Consider the following 16,981-nt stretch of genomic DNA (forward strand, 5'->3'; position numbering starts at 1 on the left):
CACTGTCATCTGTCTTTTAAAAGTTCAGTAATGATCAGTAATCTTTTTAAAATTTTATTAAGCCTTTTATGCCCACCCAGGATGCATTTTTTATTTATTTTAAAGAACAGTAAAAAAATGACATTTTAATTTTAATGAAAACTTAAATTTTACAAAATGACTTATTTTACTGTCTGCAAATATGTTTTTACATATTTATTTTTGCAATGGCAGCCATTACACCAGTAATCAGGATCAAATGATCCTTCGACAAATCTTTCAAATGCTGATTATTATTATCATGTTGTCAACTGTGGTGCTTTATATTTTTGTAGACGATTTTTTTCAGGATTCAACGAGTCGAATCCGGTGAGTGAAACTGCATCAAATGTCTGTCGGCGTGTAAGTGCATATAATGTAAACAACACAAATGTATCCAGGGAGGGATAATGCCAAATATTTCTTGTAAATGTGCATGTGTGTCTGTGTGCGCGCACTGTCATTAGCTGTGCCCACTGCACTTCTCTACGAGTTCGGCTGTTTATGGAAAATACGGCACATCTATAAATAAAACTAAAGGCTCTTCAGAGATATAAAGGATGCAATACTACTCTATAGGTACTCAAGATTAACATGAGATCGGCGCTGCTCGGATGATTGTTTTAGTAAAGTAGTTTAACAACTTAAAAGCTACATGACATTTCCTACTAGTGAGGTAATAACAGCGCTGTTCTTGAAGCAGATAAACTTAAAGTCATTAGTAAAGACACTGCTTCTGAACACAGACACAGGTCATTCACATAATGTCTCAATGTCTCTCTCTCTCTCTCTCTCTCTAATAACTGCATTAATAACTCCATTAGTCTGCTATCAGTGGCTGAAGCCTCCATTAGTAGCTCTAAAATGGCGTCTTGGATTTTGCAAGAGGTGATTAGAAGCACAAGAAATTAGTCCTAAACACAAGACCTGACAAATGTCTTGAAATACATAATCTGAACAATGTTTTGAGGTGAGGTACAGTATTATAAGCGGAATAATCGACTCTGGGACATTGAATTATTGAAAAATAATGTACACCCGAGGTGTAACGGCCTTATATACTGCTCCCATACAAGTCATTACATTGTGGTTTAAGCTCTTTTTCCATGACCTTCTTCCTCACACATATAAAATAAAGGTAATTATGTTTAAAGCCCTCCCAGCACTGCTTACCCATTGAAAATAATTGTAAAAGCTGTGGTCTCAAAAAATATAAAATAAAACACGCCTGCACACATGCTTCTTCCCCCTATTGACTCTGTGGTTTTGTGTACATGTTGCTTTCTGGTGCACAACTTATTTGCTGTTCCACTTTAATACATCAGTGGTTTTTGGCTTGCCATCGAAAGGCCTGAAACCACAATAAATCACCCTGATAATCATCTACTTTTTCCTTACTAGGCCCTAGAGGAGATACAGGCTTTTCCTTAAATAATTCTGGTGCAATTTACTTGGGCATAAAAACTGATGCCCGTGGCTATGTAAACTAAACGCATTAAAAACCCAGCTCGTAGGAAACATGATGCTTTACTTACCTATATAAAGAGAGGAGTCTTTCTTTCGCACATGATCGTCTATGTAGGACACACCCAGGGGCTGAACAGGAGTTGCACCAATACCCAGCAGCACCTGGGCTCCAATCAGAAGCAGGTACATCATGTTGGTGTTGGCTCTATTCCCACACATTTCATCAGTTTTAGAGATGTTGGAGCACACACCTCGTCCCAGATCCTTGCTCCCTGAATCTGTGATCATGTATTGACTGGTGAGGAATTCAGGTAATGCGGAGAGCAGCGCTCCTAATGCCATGACAATGCCTCCGCAGCCAATTAACCGAGGACGGTGGGCTTTTGCACCAAAGTAACTAACAAAGAGAATGAGGGCAAGGTTGCCAATCTCAAAGCTGCTGGCAATGACGCCCACATCAGCGCTCTGAAGATTGAAGCGCCGCTCCAGTGTGGTCAGCACGCTCACCTAAGAAATAAACAAAGCAGAATAATCACTGTAATGTTAATCTGACAGTATTGGAGTTTTAGGTTCAATATCACCATTTCACAAATTCCGTTATTTGATCCAGACGACGATTTTCAGCAGTTTGGAGTGTGCCATAAAGTGTAAAAGTTAATGTGACTTTATAACTGTTCAATTCTTTCCTTTTATTCATAAATAAAAATCAGATGGGATGATTAAAAAAAATGTAACAAAAGTCATTAAACTTTTTTTTTTTATCAAAGCTTGTATGAAATTGTATGAATGATTGTTTTAAATATATATATATATATATATATTTTTTTTTACAATATATATATAATCCTTCAAAGAACTCTCTTATGTTCACCAAGGTTGCATTTATTTGATCATAAGTACAGTAAAACTGTAGTTTTACCATTTAAAATACAATTTAAATTTCTGTTCTAATACATTTTAAAATGTAATTTATTTCTATGATGCAAAGCTGACTTTTAAACATTATTACTCCAGTCTGCAGTCACACGATCCATCTGAAATCATTCTAATATGCTGATTTAACGCTTTTAAACACTATTAAACACTATTATCTATATGTGTAGATTCATTTGTCACTCATCCAAGGATGTTTATTTGCTTCATTTTGTATGAATACTAAAGTGGCAGAGGCTGACATTTTACTGAAGTCAAATTCAACCTTAATCAACATAACACCAAATCTAACTGAAGCTGAGTCATCTTGGAGAGGTAAGGTGTGACGGTAAAGATAAGCAGAGAAACTGTTATATTCACCAATATTTGCACAAGATCACAAAATGAGATACAGTAATGCTGATTGCTACATGGAAAGGCATGTCAGATTAAAAAAATCGAATCCCCAATCATACCAAACACAGCTATTCCAACTAGGGTGGAATACAAGGACATTGAACCCATATCAAAGAAGAGAACTAATGACACCGTAAAACAATTGTTTTGACAAATCCTTTCAATCATTTACATGCTACATCACGCATTCATTATCATGACAGAAATAGCTGGTGGAAGTGAAATAATGTCACCGGGCAGCCTTGAAGAGGAATAGCAGGACTTAAATGAAGCAGCTTTGAGCTGGAGCAACACAAATATGCCATGGCTGTCAAAAGAGCATGTTATTAAGGCTACGCTCTTTACTATAATCCTATTCCTCTGGAGTCTAGAATGAGCCAACTCCAGGCCTCTCTCAGATGCTGCCCATAGTGGTCTTTGCTAATCTCCCCACACTGCTCTACGGATTCCTTTGACTGGAGAGATCATTTTGATGGATAAGATAATTTTCTATCACTCTATTAGTTAAACAGCTCTCTGAAATATTTTATTTTGATTGGTCAGTCGTAGCATTAAGCAACAAAGTTATTAAGAGGAAAAATACTTTTGTGTTATAGCTGTTAAATAAAATTTCACTGTAGTCCATGGACACATAATGCTTTCTCCTTTCTCGTTTCTTATTAATGGATGTTAGATAGCTAAATGTAGCCATTTTTCTGTGTCTGCTAATAGACACACAGACATGTTGTGAGCATTTGCTGCTGCATAAATAGACACATAAATCCCATGGCAGATCTAGGCAGGTGGAGCTGGGGAAGGTGGAGGGGTTCAGAGTAAATAATTGTTTTTTTTGTTTATTTACATTGCATATAAATAACTAAAGTGGACAATAATAAATGTTTGTCTTTTATTCATTGCAATGAATTACAATTTTAAGCCTAGGGGTAGGAAATATATCGATAGACACGATTAACCGGTATACATTTTTCAACTGGTAAAATTTTTGGACTATCGTCTTTATCGCGGTTACGCTCATGTGGCATTGCTGTGCGGTCACGAAAGCTTTTGCATGCATTTTTAACCCTTTCACACGTGAATTTAAAATATTCTGGCTGACCCCCCAGCGAAAGTTTTTTAAGGTGACCTTTTATTAAAAACGTATCACTTTATAGTTTCCATGGTGATGTATCATTGCTTGACACACCGCCGTCACAACAGAGCTGTATGACTGATCATATTTAATTTTTACTTTTTTAATAAAAAATATTCACAAATTTGTTAACTAGCATGAAATATCTGATATTCCAATCTGATTGTCAAATATGGGCAAGAGGATGTATTTTGTTGTTTAAACACCTTTATAACGATCGTGTAAGTTGAGCTATAAGTGCGATGGGCACCCCCATTTTAGATTGTGCCAGAGAATCAGATCTATGGATGTACAAGACGTGAATTAATCCACTTTTCCCAAAATACATTAAAAGTATTTTGAGAGAAAACTTAAAAGTTACTTACACAATGTGTATCTGATATGAATAAAACGTATTGTCTAATTATAATGTAACAGATTATTATTGCCGCTTCCATAGACATCAGTGTGTATTTTTCAAACTCTAAATAAATTGTTTTGCGGTTACTTATGTGTATTTAAATGTCTGAAACCTAAAGTGAACATTATGCAGTTGAAAAAACTAAATGGTTGTTGCATATATGCATAAGCGCTGAGCGTGTCCATCTCTGGCTCAGCACCAGCCAACACACAAAAGCACATTTGAATTTAGCAGTTGATCATAGTTCTAAACTTCTGATTCACACAGTTCAAGGAATGGACAGGCATAATTTCGCAGAGTGAAAAAGCAAACTTTCTGTTACCAAATGACTTGTAACATTCTGTGCAGAGAAAAATATCCTAAACAGTTCAAATGGCTGATGTGAATAATGAGTTTAATGTGAGCCTTCTACATAGAGCAGTGATGTTGTTGTCATAACTGTCTGCTAATTCGATTTGCTCTAACTCAGTTTCCTGTAGTTAGCCTGGTGCAATTTAATAGGAAAGTACCTTGGACTGTCTAACAGATCATTCTGCTTTGTGCAGAACACAATGTTTGTGACACATCTGCAGTCCACTACAACACTGACTTAAAGGTGTCTTGTGTTTCAGCTATTACTATGAAACATGCAAAACAGATCACACTCACTTACTGTTAAACCTCTGGCATATGATTTAGATAAACCGCAATAAACTGTTCACGCATATACTGCATTACAGTATACAATTTGAATATCAAGCTTATTCGGTTAACGTCCATAATCATGCTTTACATTTTGAACATCTTTCAAACAAAAAGGTAAGAGAAGACCACTATACAAGCTCTGTCTTAATATACTGTGTGTCATAATTAAGTGGTGCAGGTATGATATAACTTTGTAGACCAAAACGCAGCAGAAGTGAGTTAGCATTGTAGCACTTCCGGTTACCTTCTCCCGAAGTCAATTTTTTAAAATGGGATTTTGGTTAAATGGCTGAAATAAAGTCTGTGGGGAACAGAATTCGAAGCTCAAGAGACTTTCATGTTTTTATTCTACAACATTAAATACATCAGTGTTACCCCACTTGTGATTTTTTTAAGCTGTTATCTGTCTTGAAAAAGGTGGTTGCTAAAAAGTGGCTAAATTGGACTCTAGAGGCTTTTGAGGAGATTAAACATCATCAGACCGAACAGGTAAGATCAGTCAGCATCATTATGCTCATAATTTTGCTCTTATAAACTAGTCTAACTCAAACGTTGTGGGAAAACGTTTATAGTTGAGTGAATGAGTTTTCAGAAGCTTAGCGATGGTGACGTTGAAGTCGTGTGACTATGGTGTTGTACGTTTATAGCCTACCTTTAGCCTTTTACTTCTGCCGATTGCATTTAGGCTTCAAAATTAATAACGGTTGTGTTCATCTGTGATCATTATCTTGATGGACAAAATGTGTAAGTATCATAAACTTTAGTTGATCAGAGCTTATTTTTGGTAATAATCCAAAAGCCTATGGGAAAATCTGATTGGGCTTTTTTCGAGGAAACCAGTGTGATGCTAACTGCCAGTTGGCCTTAAAAGTGACATCCTACCTGGACCACTCATATGAACAAAATCTCCATTTATGAAATAATAAGAGACTAGCAATAATATACAACCAGCAACATTCCCACTGTGCCAGTAAAGCACTATTTTAAGATTTGCCCTGATATGTCCTATAAAAGACATATGCACTTTTCAATCCCAGAGCCTTTCCAACATTACCAACAAATTTAACAGGTCATAATGTCACATAAAGTCACAATTATGAAAACTAAACAATACAGCAATAAAACTTGTGTGTTTTTGTACTATTCACACCACCTGGTTAGTTGCCAGGCCCAAAGATATGTGCCAGCAAGTTCTGGAAGCATGACGAAAGGACAGGACTGGCCACATCCCCCATCTGCCTCCACTTCTGCTTTCCTCAGAGTCTGTGCCAACTGAAACCTGTTGACTGAATAGCCGGATCTGTCTGCATACATCAGTAGCAGTGCCATGGCGATAGGGCACATAGGCTGCCACATTAATGCCAGGACACATTCAACATGTCAGCAGAGCAAATCTCTGTTAACTCTACCCTGACACGCTCACACCCATCACCCTCTAATCCCCCAGCATGAAACCCTATTATTATAGGAAGACTATGAATTATTGAACAATAAGACAAAAATGTCTATCATGTTATTGTTGAGTCAAGTCAGTCTTACATAATAAGCAATGACAAATTGTACAGAACAACCAGTCTGATATCATTCAAGCGTGAAATGTTTTCAAGAACATGTGCGGCTACCAGGCATCCTTCAGCAATCTGTGTTTGATTTTTGAACATGAGAGAGACAAAGCATTGCCTTATCAGTCTAACAGGAAACAGACCAATGGTAGACCTTTCCATGAATTGAGGTTTCTGAAAAGAGATGGTGGACCAATAGAAAACAGTAACTTTTGCATCTACACTCTTAGAAGAAAAGGTTAAACCTTAAAAGAGCTACGTATTTGGAACCCCTACAAGGTTCTATATAAACCCTTTTTAAAGGTCCCGTTCTTCGCGATTCCATCTTTCAAACTTTAGTTAGTGTGTAATGTTGCTGTTGGAGCATAAATAATACCTGTAAAATGATAAAGCTCAAAGTTCAATGCCAAGCGAGATATTTTATTTAACAGAAGTTTCCTTTCAAAGCCTACAGCGAACGGCCGGTTTGGACTACAGCAGGAAGTGCAGGGATGTAATGATGTCACTAGAACCATTTGTTGACTAACCCTCCGCCCACAAGAACATGCAAAATAGGGGGCGTGGTCTTGTTGCTCTCCCACGTGGAGAAGAGCATGCATTCAGCGCTTGCATCTCCCCGTTATGGTAAGAGGCGGGACCTTTCCGGGCAAAGTGCGCTAAGCTGCTGTCCAATCACAACACGGGAAGCCCTGGCCAAATCAGAACTCGTTATGTGTTTCTGAAGGAGGGACTTCATAGATACACGCGAAACATGAACTCATGTTATACTGCACACTGTAAACACAATCAAAGCTTCGAAAACACACAAAGAACGGGACCTTTAAGTGCCAAAAGGGTTATTTCTTGTCATTATAGAACCTTTTAGCATAAAAGGCTCTTTGGAGTTGAGTAAAGAACCCTATGGTTCCATATAGTACCCCAATGATCCTAATGAAGTGTACTCAACTCCAAAGAACCTTTTATGCTAAAAAGGTTCTATAATGACAAGACTTAAAAAGGGTTCTATATAGAACCTTTTAGGGGATCCAAATACGTAGTGCCGATAGAAACGTTTAAGGTTCTATATAGAACCTTTTCTTCTAAGAGTATGCGTATATTAGGCAAAGTTCTTTAGAACAAAATTAAAGCAGGAGATTGCACCAGTAAAAATCAGAAATTTTTCAAAATTTATGAAAAATCAGAACAGTTATAATACTGGTATTATTACGAACCATGGCTGAATATTGAAGAAAATAGTTTCAAAGAATGAGATAAATAACTGACAGTGAAATATCTGGCTGATCTCACTGCTAACAGCATCCATCCCAACTGTTCAAAAGAAAATGTGATGGGAAGATAAATGAGGGATGTCATTTACAGAGTCGGCACATTGTTTGCTGTCAGGCGAAGATTGATTTTGAGTCCTGCACTGTCATAATAAACACATTATTTTTCATCATCAAAACATTTCACCCATAAAGAAATTAATTGCACTTTTGAAAAACATCTTTAAGTGCACTCACATGAGATGAAAAGTCTGCTCATATCAGAAGCCTAAAAAAAGTTGATTCATTTAACCTGGAGCAGGTTACCTCATGGAGGTTGGCAAGTTGAGATACCTCGGTATCCCCTTGTACTCACAAAATAAATCAATTGCAGGTGACTGCAAATACCATTTTTTTGAATGGTTTTTGTATGGCTTTAGATTCATGCCACTCGCTATAAAGGTGTGAAAAAAACATTGATTTATATGTCCTGCAGACTTTAGCTCAAACCCTGAACAAACTCTGAAGACACTGAAGACATTGATTAACTGGTTCAGAAGTGTTTGATTAGGGTTGGAGCTAAACTCCTGGACTGAGGCCCCGTCCACATGGAGATGCATTTAGCTGTATACGTATGAATTTTGTACCGTATCAGAGTTTCATCCACATGGATCTGGCGTTTTGGTAGCATGAATACAATATTTTCTGAAACCGGGTCCCAGAGTGGATAATTCTAAACGTCAATCGTGTGTGTTTTCGTGTGTACAGCAAATCTGTAGATTTTCTGAAACAATGATGTCATCACACTACGTCTAGCACGGTGAAAGAGTTAAAGGATACAACTATGGGCACTGGGAATGTGCATATCAATATTGTGTCATTTAATTACCGTCTTTGTATTATTGTAAGTAAAGGTTAAGAGTTGGGGTAGGTGTAAACATTAATAAATCACATCTGTTAAGTAGCAATGTATTTATTGTTAATTTATCGTGAGATTTTCCCTCACCTCCTACCACTGTTACCCATTCTACTCACAACTCTTCTTCTCTGTCTTTAGCGTATTCCTGTGGCAGAATTACAGCGTCACACACTGGCCTGGCATATATACTACATCGTTTTGAGTAATTGCGGGAATCTCGTGTGGACGCAGATATTTCTTGAAACGAGGAAAAAGATAGGATTGGGAAAGCTCTGGCTTCGTGTGGATGGGGCCTGAAAGTTCCCACCCCTGCTCTACTATTTTTAGGGACTTCCACAACAGGTACAGAGCAGCTATAGCGGTTTTCTCCAACATGTTTGATGATTGAAAAAATGGCAGAAAGAAACATTGTTGATGTCCATGAAAACCACGTCACGTAATGTTTTTATTTAGCATGAGTGACGTAAATAACAAGTTATCCCACAAGTAAACTAGAGCGACCTGACCTGAGGTTCTTTTTGACCTGAGGGAGGGGTTCTAGCAGACCAATCACAGTGCTTGTGGTCTGTGTAGAATTGACACGTTGTTACATTTTTGGAGCAGACCTGCAGCACCCCTCTCAGAAACTGAAGCTTTCACACCTCGATTGGCCCCCCGGTGACCGGTCCCAGTATAGTTCCCCCTCTGTGTTTTCTAATAGACGCAAGGCAAACTAAACAATAAAATTACACTTCAAAAATTTTCCCCCCAAAGTTAGTTTATGTCATTGAAGGGCAGTTATCATGACGATGATTTCATTTCAAGTGTTCGTTTTTAAAATAAGTTTAGTTTTAGTTATTTGATGCTATAAAAACGGGGGGTGGGGGGAGGTGTGGGTGACGTCATGATTAACAGATGAGATCGACGTCTTCTCTGAGTGAAGTTGTCACTGAGGCACTAACAGACTTTTTCCGGGATTTTTGGTAGCAGATTGGAGCTTTAGCTTTAATTTCTACATTTCCATAACTGTTTATTTCACACCAACATAATTAATTGTTCTGCATCTGTGAGAGTGTGGGCGGGCTTTTGATATCGCTGCTGTACTTCCTGCCCTACTTCCTGCTCTCTACTGCGCAACTCCGGTCCTGAAATCTCTACTGCGCAGACTCTGCCCCAAGATGTCAGCGCCGTGCAGGCCGTCTGAAAGCTTCAAATCGGCCAAGCGGAAACGGATGATGTCGCGTCGTCCATATTTTTTTATGGCCTATGTTTTGGAGATGTGCACTTCAGGCTAAACATGTTACACACAGCCTGTGACATAGCTACAGCTTGAAGTAAAAATCAGCCTTCAAAGCAGCTTTCTTATCTTTCAAATCCACATGGGGAACACTTTTGCTAATTTGCAGAGGTTTACCACTAAATGGTTTGGAAATCCTAAATACCAGAGATAACTAATGATTAAGCATTATGAGGGTGACAAATGTCAAAATGAAACACATGCACATACATTTTTATTTCATGCTAACTTTAATGATTCTCTTAATTTCTAAAATAAGTATATTAACCATGTAAAGACTACATATAATTTATAATGCACCGTTTTCTTTAACATTACTTTTAATCTGTCCTTTTGTGGCTGTGCTTCATTTAAACCTGTATCTAACATTCCTTACTGTCTGAAACGGCTAATCTCACAGGCACTCGTATGGTGGACATACATGACATATAGCCATCTACATGTTTCAGCTTAGCACTGTATTAAGCACAAGCAAACTGAGCAAGTACAAAGTAAATGAGCTGAGGTTAGAAGAACAAGATATATTTGTTTGGATATGTCACGTGGCATGCCTGCCAAGGGACATTTGCAAACACAGTCCCAACATTTTTGCATCACAGTCAGAGTACTTAAATATATGCATATTGAAAGCTGTACAAAGATTTACACAAGTTGTAAGCTTTTTCAGGAGATAAAAAACACACTGGCTCTCTTAGCACATGGGGGAAGTACCGACTGCCCAAAGTCAAGCTCAGGGCTGGGGCTAAACTTAGGAAACTGACACAATGTCCAGGAATGAGCCACTGAGTCATTCTATGATGGAGGGTGGAGACTTAAAATCTCAAAAGGAGACAAGAGTTACAGTTGATTCTGAAATAATCTAAATGAATCATTACATGGAACATTTTAAATGCTACTGCTAGTTTTAACAAAACAAAACTTTTTCAATTAATCTTGCATTATAAATAACTGAATGACCTAGACGTTAAACAATCACTCTGAGTTCAGACAAATGTTTGCTTCAATAAGACATATTTGGAAATATTATGAAGCACTATGATGGCTGGTTTGTCTATGGAAAAACCCTAGGGAGGATAAGTTTAGTTTAATGCCATATTTATCTGTTAAAATAAATCTGGCCAATCTCTTCATCTTCCAGTCCCACAAAGTTTTTTTTAAATGGAGAGTTGTGTTCATTTGCTTTCCAAACATCACAATTTCCATAAGCTGGGAACATATCCAGTCCCCAACAAGTGTACCCCTTTGAGACTGTTCCCATGATGTATTGTGGTTTACTGGCACAGAGCAAATGATTGTTTCCTTTCCAAATATGGTCTGAGCTTGCACAGACATCAGAGACGTCCCATGGGTGTGGAGGACATGGCTGGACAAATCTTGTCCTTATCAAAGATGCTATATAGTAAGGTATCCAACTCACTGACACCAAGTACTGTCAGATTTTTCATTGAGACATCGCACACCAAACAAAGCAGAGAGACCAACAAAGCAGCACTGTGTTGTGTTTATACATTAATAAGCAGAGTTGTCAAAACAGAAAAAGCAATCAAATCTTTTATCAAATGGCCAGTTGGCCACTCAAATGTATCCCTAACACAATGTGTTATATTAAATTAAATAATATTACACACACACACACACACACACACACACACACACACACACACACACACACACACACACACACACACACACACACACACACACACACACACACACACACACACACACACACACACACACACACACACACACACTTATTAGGGCTGTCAAAAGATAAAACAATTTTTAATCATGATTAATCGTACCGGTGTTGTGCGATTAATCGCATGCTTGTTGTGAAATTATATATATTAGTTCTGCAACGACGCGGCGACGTCAACGATGACGTCGACTACAAAAATACGTTGACGTGCGTGAAATGCGTCAACGCGTCACACTGTTTGTTTACACCTCGCGTAATGGCATACCGGGAATGGAGAAAGTTGCATTCTATCACAAAAACAAAGACCACTGTTATCAAAAGTATGGGAATACTTTAAACAGAGGACAAATAAAATGGCCCCTTGTTCCCTTTGCAAAACCGATATGGTGTACCACGGCAGCACAACTGCGATGCGCGAGCACCTCAGAGGAAAACATCTCGGCACTCTCCGGTGTTACGGTTTAACTGGTTTCCGTGTGATCTGGTGACTAACTTCCTGGCTCAGGTCGGATATTCTTGTGCTTGCGGCATTCTGAAAAGTTGAGATGAACTCGATGCGGTGCGGACGCGCATGGAAAAAACGATTATGAGCGTGCTTATCGCGCGGCTACATTGGAAATAATGAACTTGAGCGCGCAAAAGACGTGATATGTGAACGGCCCCTTAAAAGACAGCGTGCCGCGAGAGTCACAAACCACCGAGCTACCCCGAATCAGCTCCAGATCTCTGGAAACCATGCTAAACCATAGCAGAACCCTGACTACATTTTATGGTTTGTGATGCTAAAGAACATTTCATGACGTCTCAGACAACTGTAAATGTATGGCTACTGTGGTTTAATTATAAACGCTATCATAAACTCATATTTACCATAGTAAAATAATTTTCTTTGCCTTATTATTTTATACTGTAAAAACTTCAACCACATTGATTGAAAATGAATAAAGGTTGAAATATTATATTAGAAGTTGTACTTATATTTTTTTTGTAAAGTTATCCAATGGATTCATGAGCTAATTACAAAAAAGAACAGTAGATTAATTATTTATTTCAATAAAAAGAATTGTTAGATTAGTCGACTAATCGGAAAAATAATCGCTAGATTAGTCGACAGAAAAAAAATCGTTAGATTAGTCGACAGAAAAAAATCGTTAGATTAGTCGACAGAAAAAAAATAATCGCTAGATTAGTCGACAGAAAAAATAATCGTTAGATTAGTCGACAGAAAAAATAATCATTAGTTGCAGCTCTAATATATATATAACTTGTTTTGTTGGGGATACATTTGAGATAGATAATTTAAATAGGTTTAATAGCCAATAGATAAAAAGAAATAACGACAAGATAAAGACATTCTTGGTTCCTGTAAATATTAAAAAAGGTTATCATCAAAAATATATCTTAGATATCTAAAGCAGATTATTCTTGTCCTGGATTCTGTTTTCAGCATACATCATTATTTTTGCTTCATAACAACACTGGTTTTGTCAGGGACTATATATTTGTACGCGTATAGATTTTTCATGAGAAACTGCGTTCATTTGCAAAACATTGCGTTCCCCGAGAAACTTTGCGTTTGCTTGCAAAACTTTTGCGTTCCCCAAGAAACGTTGTGTTAATTCGCAAAACCTTTGTGTTCCCCTGAGAAACTTTGCATTCATTCGCAAAACTTTTGAGTTCCCACAAAAAAAAAAAAAACGTTGCATTCGTTCGCAAAAACTTTGCATTTCCCTGAGGAATTTTGTGTTCGCTCACAAAACCTTTGCATTCCCACATGAAACATTGCGTTCGCCTGTAAAACCTTTGCGTTCCCATGAGAAAGTTTGGGTTTGCTCGCAAAACATTTGCGAGAGAATCCAAAAGCATTGGCAAATATTTTTTCCCTCCATCTAATTTTTTTCCCCCTTTAACATTTCCCTTTAGTGGTTCCGTATTTGAGGTAAAGTTTGCCGTTTAATAAAATATACATTTTTTAAAAAATTTTATAAAAGCAATAATCTGCCTTGGTGTATTGTGAATAGTCTACATAAATAATAAAATGAGTGGGGGTTTAGACAACTCTTTTTGGAGTGGGTTTCTTTCACTTATGAGCTATAGCTAGAGATATAAATGTAAAACCAGGAGGGAGTTGATCTAGACTAGAGCAAGCAACACTTCACAGAACGCTTCGAGTAAGTAGGGAAATTGTTGCTCCCTTCCATCTAGACTATGCTCTTCCAAAATGTTCCAAACTCATTACTTGGTCGCACACAAAGTTTGACACTGTTGCTTCTTTTAGAACTATTTTCGTTGGTAGAGAAGAAATATCTAAACTGTCAGTTGTCTGAAACAAGTTTTCCATAGAACTGTTGAAAGCAATAGGCTAACCCACGTCACAAACGTAGAAGCGAATAACAGCAGGTCTGTGATCACCTACTGTACAGAATTACTGTAGCCCACTTCCAATTGCTCGTGTGATATTGCTTAATGGTTTTTTATATAGATGGAGATTTGAAATGACTGTCATACTAGCCCAGAGCTTGCCAGTCATCTTATTTCTCACAGTCTGACAGCTATGCTGCATACAGCTGTAGCCTATGATATCTGCTTATGACTGCTGAGGAAGCTAGCCTTACTACTGCATGTGTTATATGATTATGTCACATCCGTTTCACGTTTCATACCATGCACTAAATCGCACTCAATAACAAGAAGGTTAAGACTGAAAATAAGGATTAGCGCAAACCAAATGAGCCAAATAAGTTTAGCAAGTCCAAGAGCAAACAGTCATTTCCATGAAGTGTCAAACTAAACCAAAGGCAAATGATAACCATCGCTTAACTTACCAAGTATGCCCCCACTGTGCCCTGTGCCAACATCAGAGCACATTCCGCCACTAAAAATATCTTAATATTTGAGAAACATGAGGGCTTCTTCTCATCCCGCGGAGGATCCTCGGAGCTCCTCTGCTTTTTCACCTGCATCCTGAACCTAGAAACGCAGCTAGAAACTATAGTAAACGGAGAATAATCGCTACGTCAAGAGTGTGTTGATATTTCTGATACACTATAACTGTTGTTTACAGTCAGACTCTGCGCCGTGTGACAGACTTTTCATTGAAACTCCGCCGATGAATGAAGACGAACTAAACTCTCCCCCTGTGCGCTCTATCGCGGAAACGGTGGATAAAACGTCGCTGGTTTTTACTCCACACATGTTTCTTTCCCTGTGAGACTGTCCGAGCTCCCGCCGTGTTAGTGTTTGCTCGTATTCCGTCACCATCGATCTAGTCCACAGGCTTGATTCTCCGCCTCGGTCATTATGACTGATATGTGCGCGTTTCCACCGGACGGCTGACTTGTACAGTAAGACACATGTCTCGGTAGAGGCGCTGTGCTGCAGACACGGAACGGTCTGCTTTACAGCATTACTGACTCAAAATAAAAGCACATTTAAAATATAATGTTTTAAAATATTTCTGCCAGTCATTATCTGGGTGCATTCTGTTGGTTTCGCGCAACACAACATTGGATTTTGGCGCCTATAGGTATTTATCTTAAATATGTAAGCCTAAACAAACTTACACATTTTTGTAATATATATTTATAAGTGTATAAATACACAATAAATTGATTAATAAATGTCCATAACTATGGTCACGTAACATGTAAGTGATTTCTGTTGGAGAGCTTTCTTATAGGACTCAATAAATAATAATAATAATAAAAAATATTTATATAAATAAAAATGTTGATTTAAAAAAACAACATACATTTAACAGTACAAGATAAAAAAAATATTTCCCTATATATATATATATATATATATATATATATATATATATATATATATATTCATCATCCATCTCCTGCTCCATATGTATCCATATCCATTTATCCATCCACATCCGTCCATCCTTCCATTCATATCCATCTATATACATCCATACCTCCCTCCATCCATCCATCCATCCATCCCTCCCCATTCATTCATCCATCCCCATCCATCCAATAAATATTGAAATAAGTAGGACATTCTTTAACAATTTACCTGTTTACCATTTTTTTCTTTCTTTTTTTCTTATAGGTTAAACGGAGTTTATAATGTTTTACAGGTTGGAAGTTCAGAGACATCAAAAATTCAGAAGAATGCAATGTGTTTCCAGATGCATTAGTACATCACATGGTCCCTGGCAGTATGATCATATTTGGGGATACGTGCATGTTTTCTAAATGATTGAAAATCCATCTTTTAATGGAACCATAGTGAAAGTCTTAAGTATAAAATCTTATAACCAGTTCACTATGCCCTAATGGGTCTGAAACCTTGCTGAATTATTATCAAAGAGGATGTGAAGATGATTCATCATAAATATCTTGGGCTATTTAATTCCAAGTCGACATAACATGTTTAACAGCTTACTTAATGTCTTACTAGCTAATGGATTGAGAGACATGCTTTTTGTTTTTCTGAGATGTGGTCACTGTGCAAACACACTGTTCTCTGGTCAGAGTTTTGAGGAAGAAGAGTGTGAAATTCTGACTCATGTTAGGTGGAGAGCTAGAGTTGAGGCTGATGCTTGCCACACACACACACACACACACACACACACACACACACACACACACACACACACACACACACACACACACACACACACACACACACACACACACACACACACACACACACACACACACACACACACACACACACACACACACACACACGCCTGATGACACTGCTAGGTGTTTGGTTGCCATGGCAAGCATGCTAGCAGCTGTTAAGTTATGAAGATCTCTTTTCTTTGCTCAACTTTTCTGATTATTTAACATGCATGGATATCTTGTAGAATCATAGTTGAATAGTTAAAGAGAGTTTTCCCTCATTATATACGAAGCCTGGTGTTGTTCCAGACCTGTATGAGTTTCTTATTTCTGCTGAACAAAAAAGAAGATATTTTGTAGAATGTTGGTAAACCAGACAGTTGACGGTAGCCATTGACTTCCAGTGGTTCTAGTGTTTTTTTTTTCTACTATGAAAGTCAATTTCTACAGTCAACTGTTGCTGTCATTCCTCATACGTGTAAACAATGCAATAAAGCTAATTCTACTTAAAACAGAGGTTCAACCCTGATAGGACAAGAAAAAGCATCAAAATACAGCTTAAAAACTGAATATGATCTAAAAAAACATGCTTTTACTTAAATGCTTAAGATGCTTAAAAGACGCATGCAGTTTTTTTTTATGCACACGAGTCTAGTGCATCATGG

General features: G+C 37.7%; 1 protein-coding gene across 2 annotated transcripts in view; it reads right to left on the reverse strand.

The window, feature by feature from the left end:
- The window catches only part of slco3a1a (solute carrier organic anion transporter family member 3A1a), a 92,981-nt gene that overhangs the window by 51,228 nt on the left and 24,772 nt on the right, over positions 1-16,981 (reverse strand). Inside the window, exons 1-2 of one of the 2 annotated variants that reach the window (XM_067418937.1) lie at positions 14,556-15,075; positions 1,554-1,992 (exon numbers count right to left, since the gene is read on the reverse strand). In XM_067418937.1, coding sequence (XP_067275038.1) covers positions 1,554-1,992; positions 14,556-14,693 — 577 coding nt within the window. In that variant the 5' untranslated portion in view covers positions 14,694-15,075. Of the gene's footprint in view, positions 1-1,553; positions 1,993-14,555; positions 15,076-16,981 lie in introns of those variants that run through there. The other variant, XM_067418938.1, reaches the window with a different exon arrangement.

The sequence above is a fragment of the Pseudorasbora parva genome, chromosome 16 (genome assembly GCF_024679245.1).
Source record: "Pseudorasbora parva isolate DD20220531a chromosome 16, ASM2467924v1, whole genome shotgun sequence".
NCBI lineage: Eukaryota > Metazoa > Chordata > Actinopteri > Cypriniformes > Gobionidae > Pseudorasbora > Pseudorasbora parva.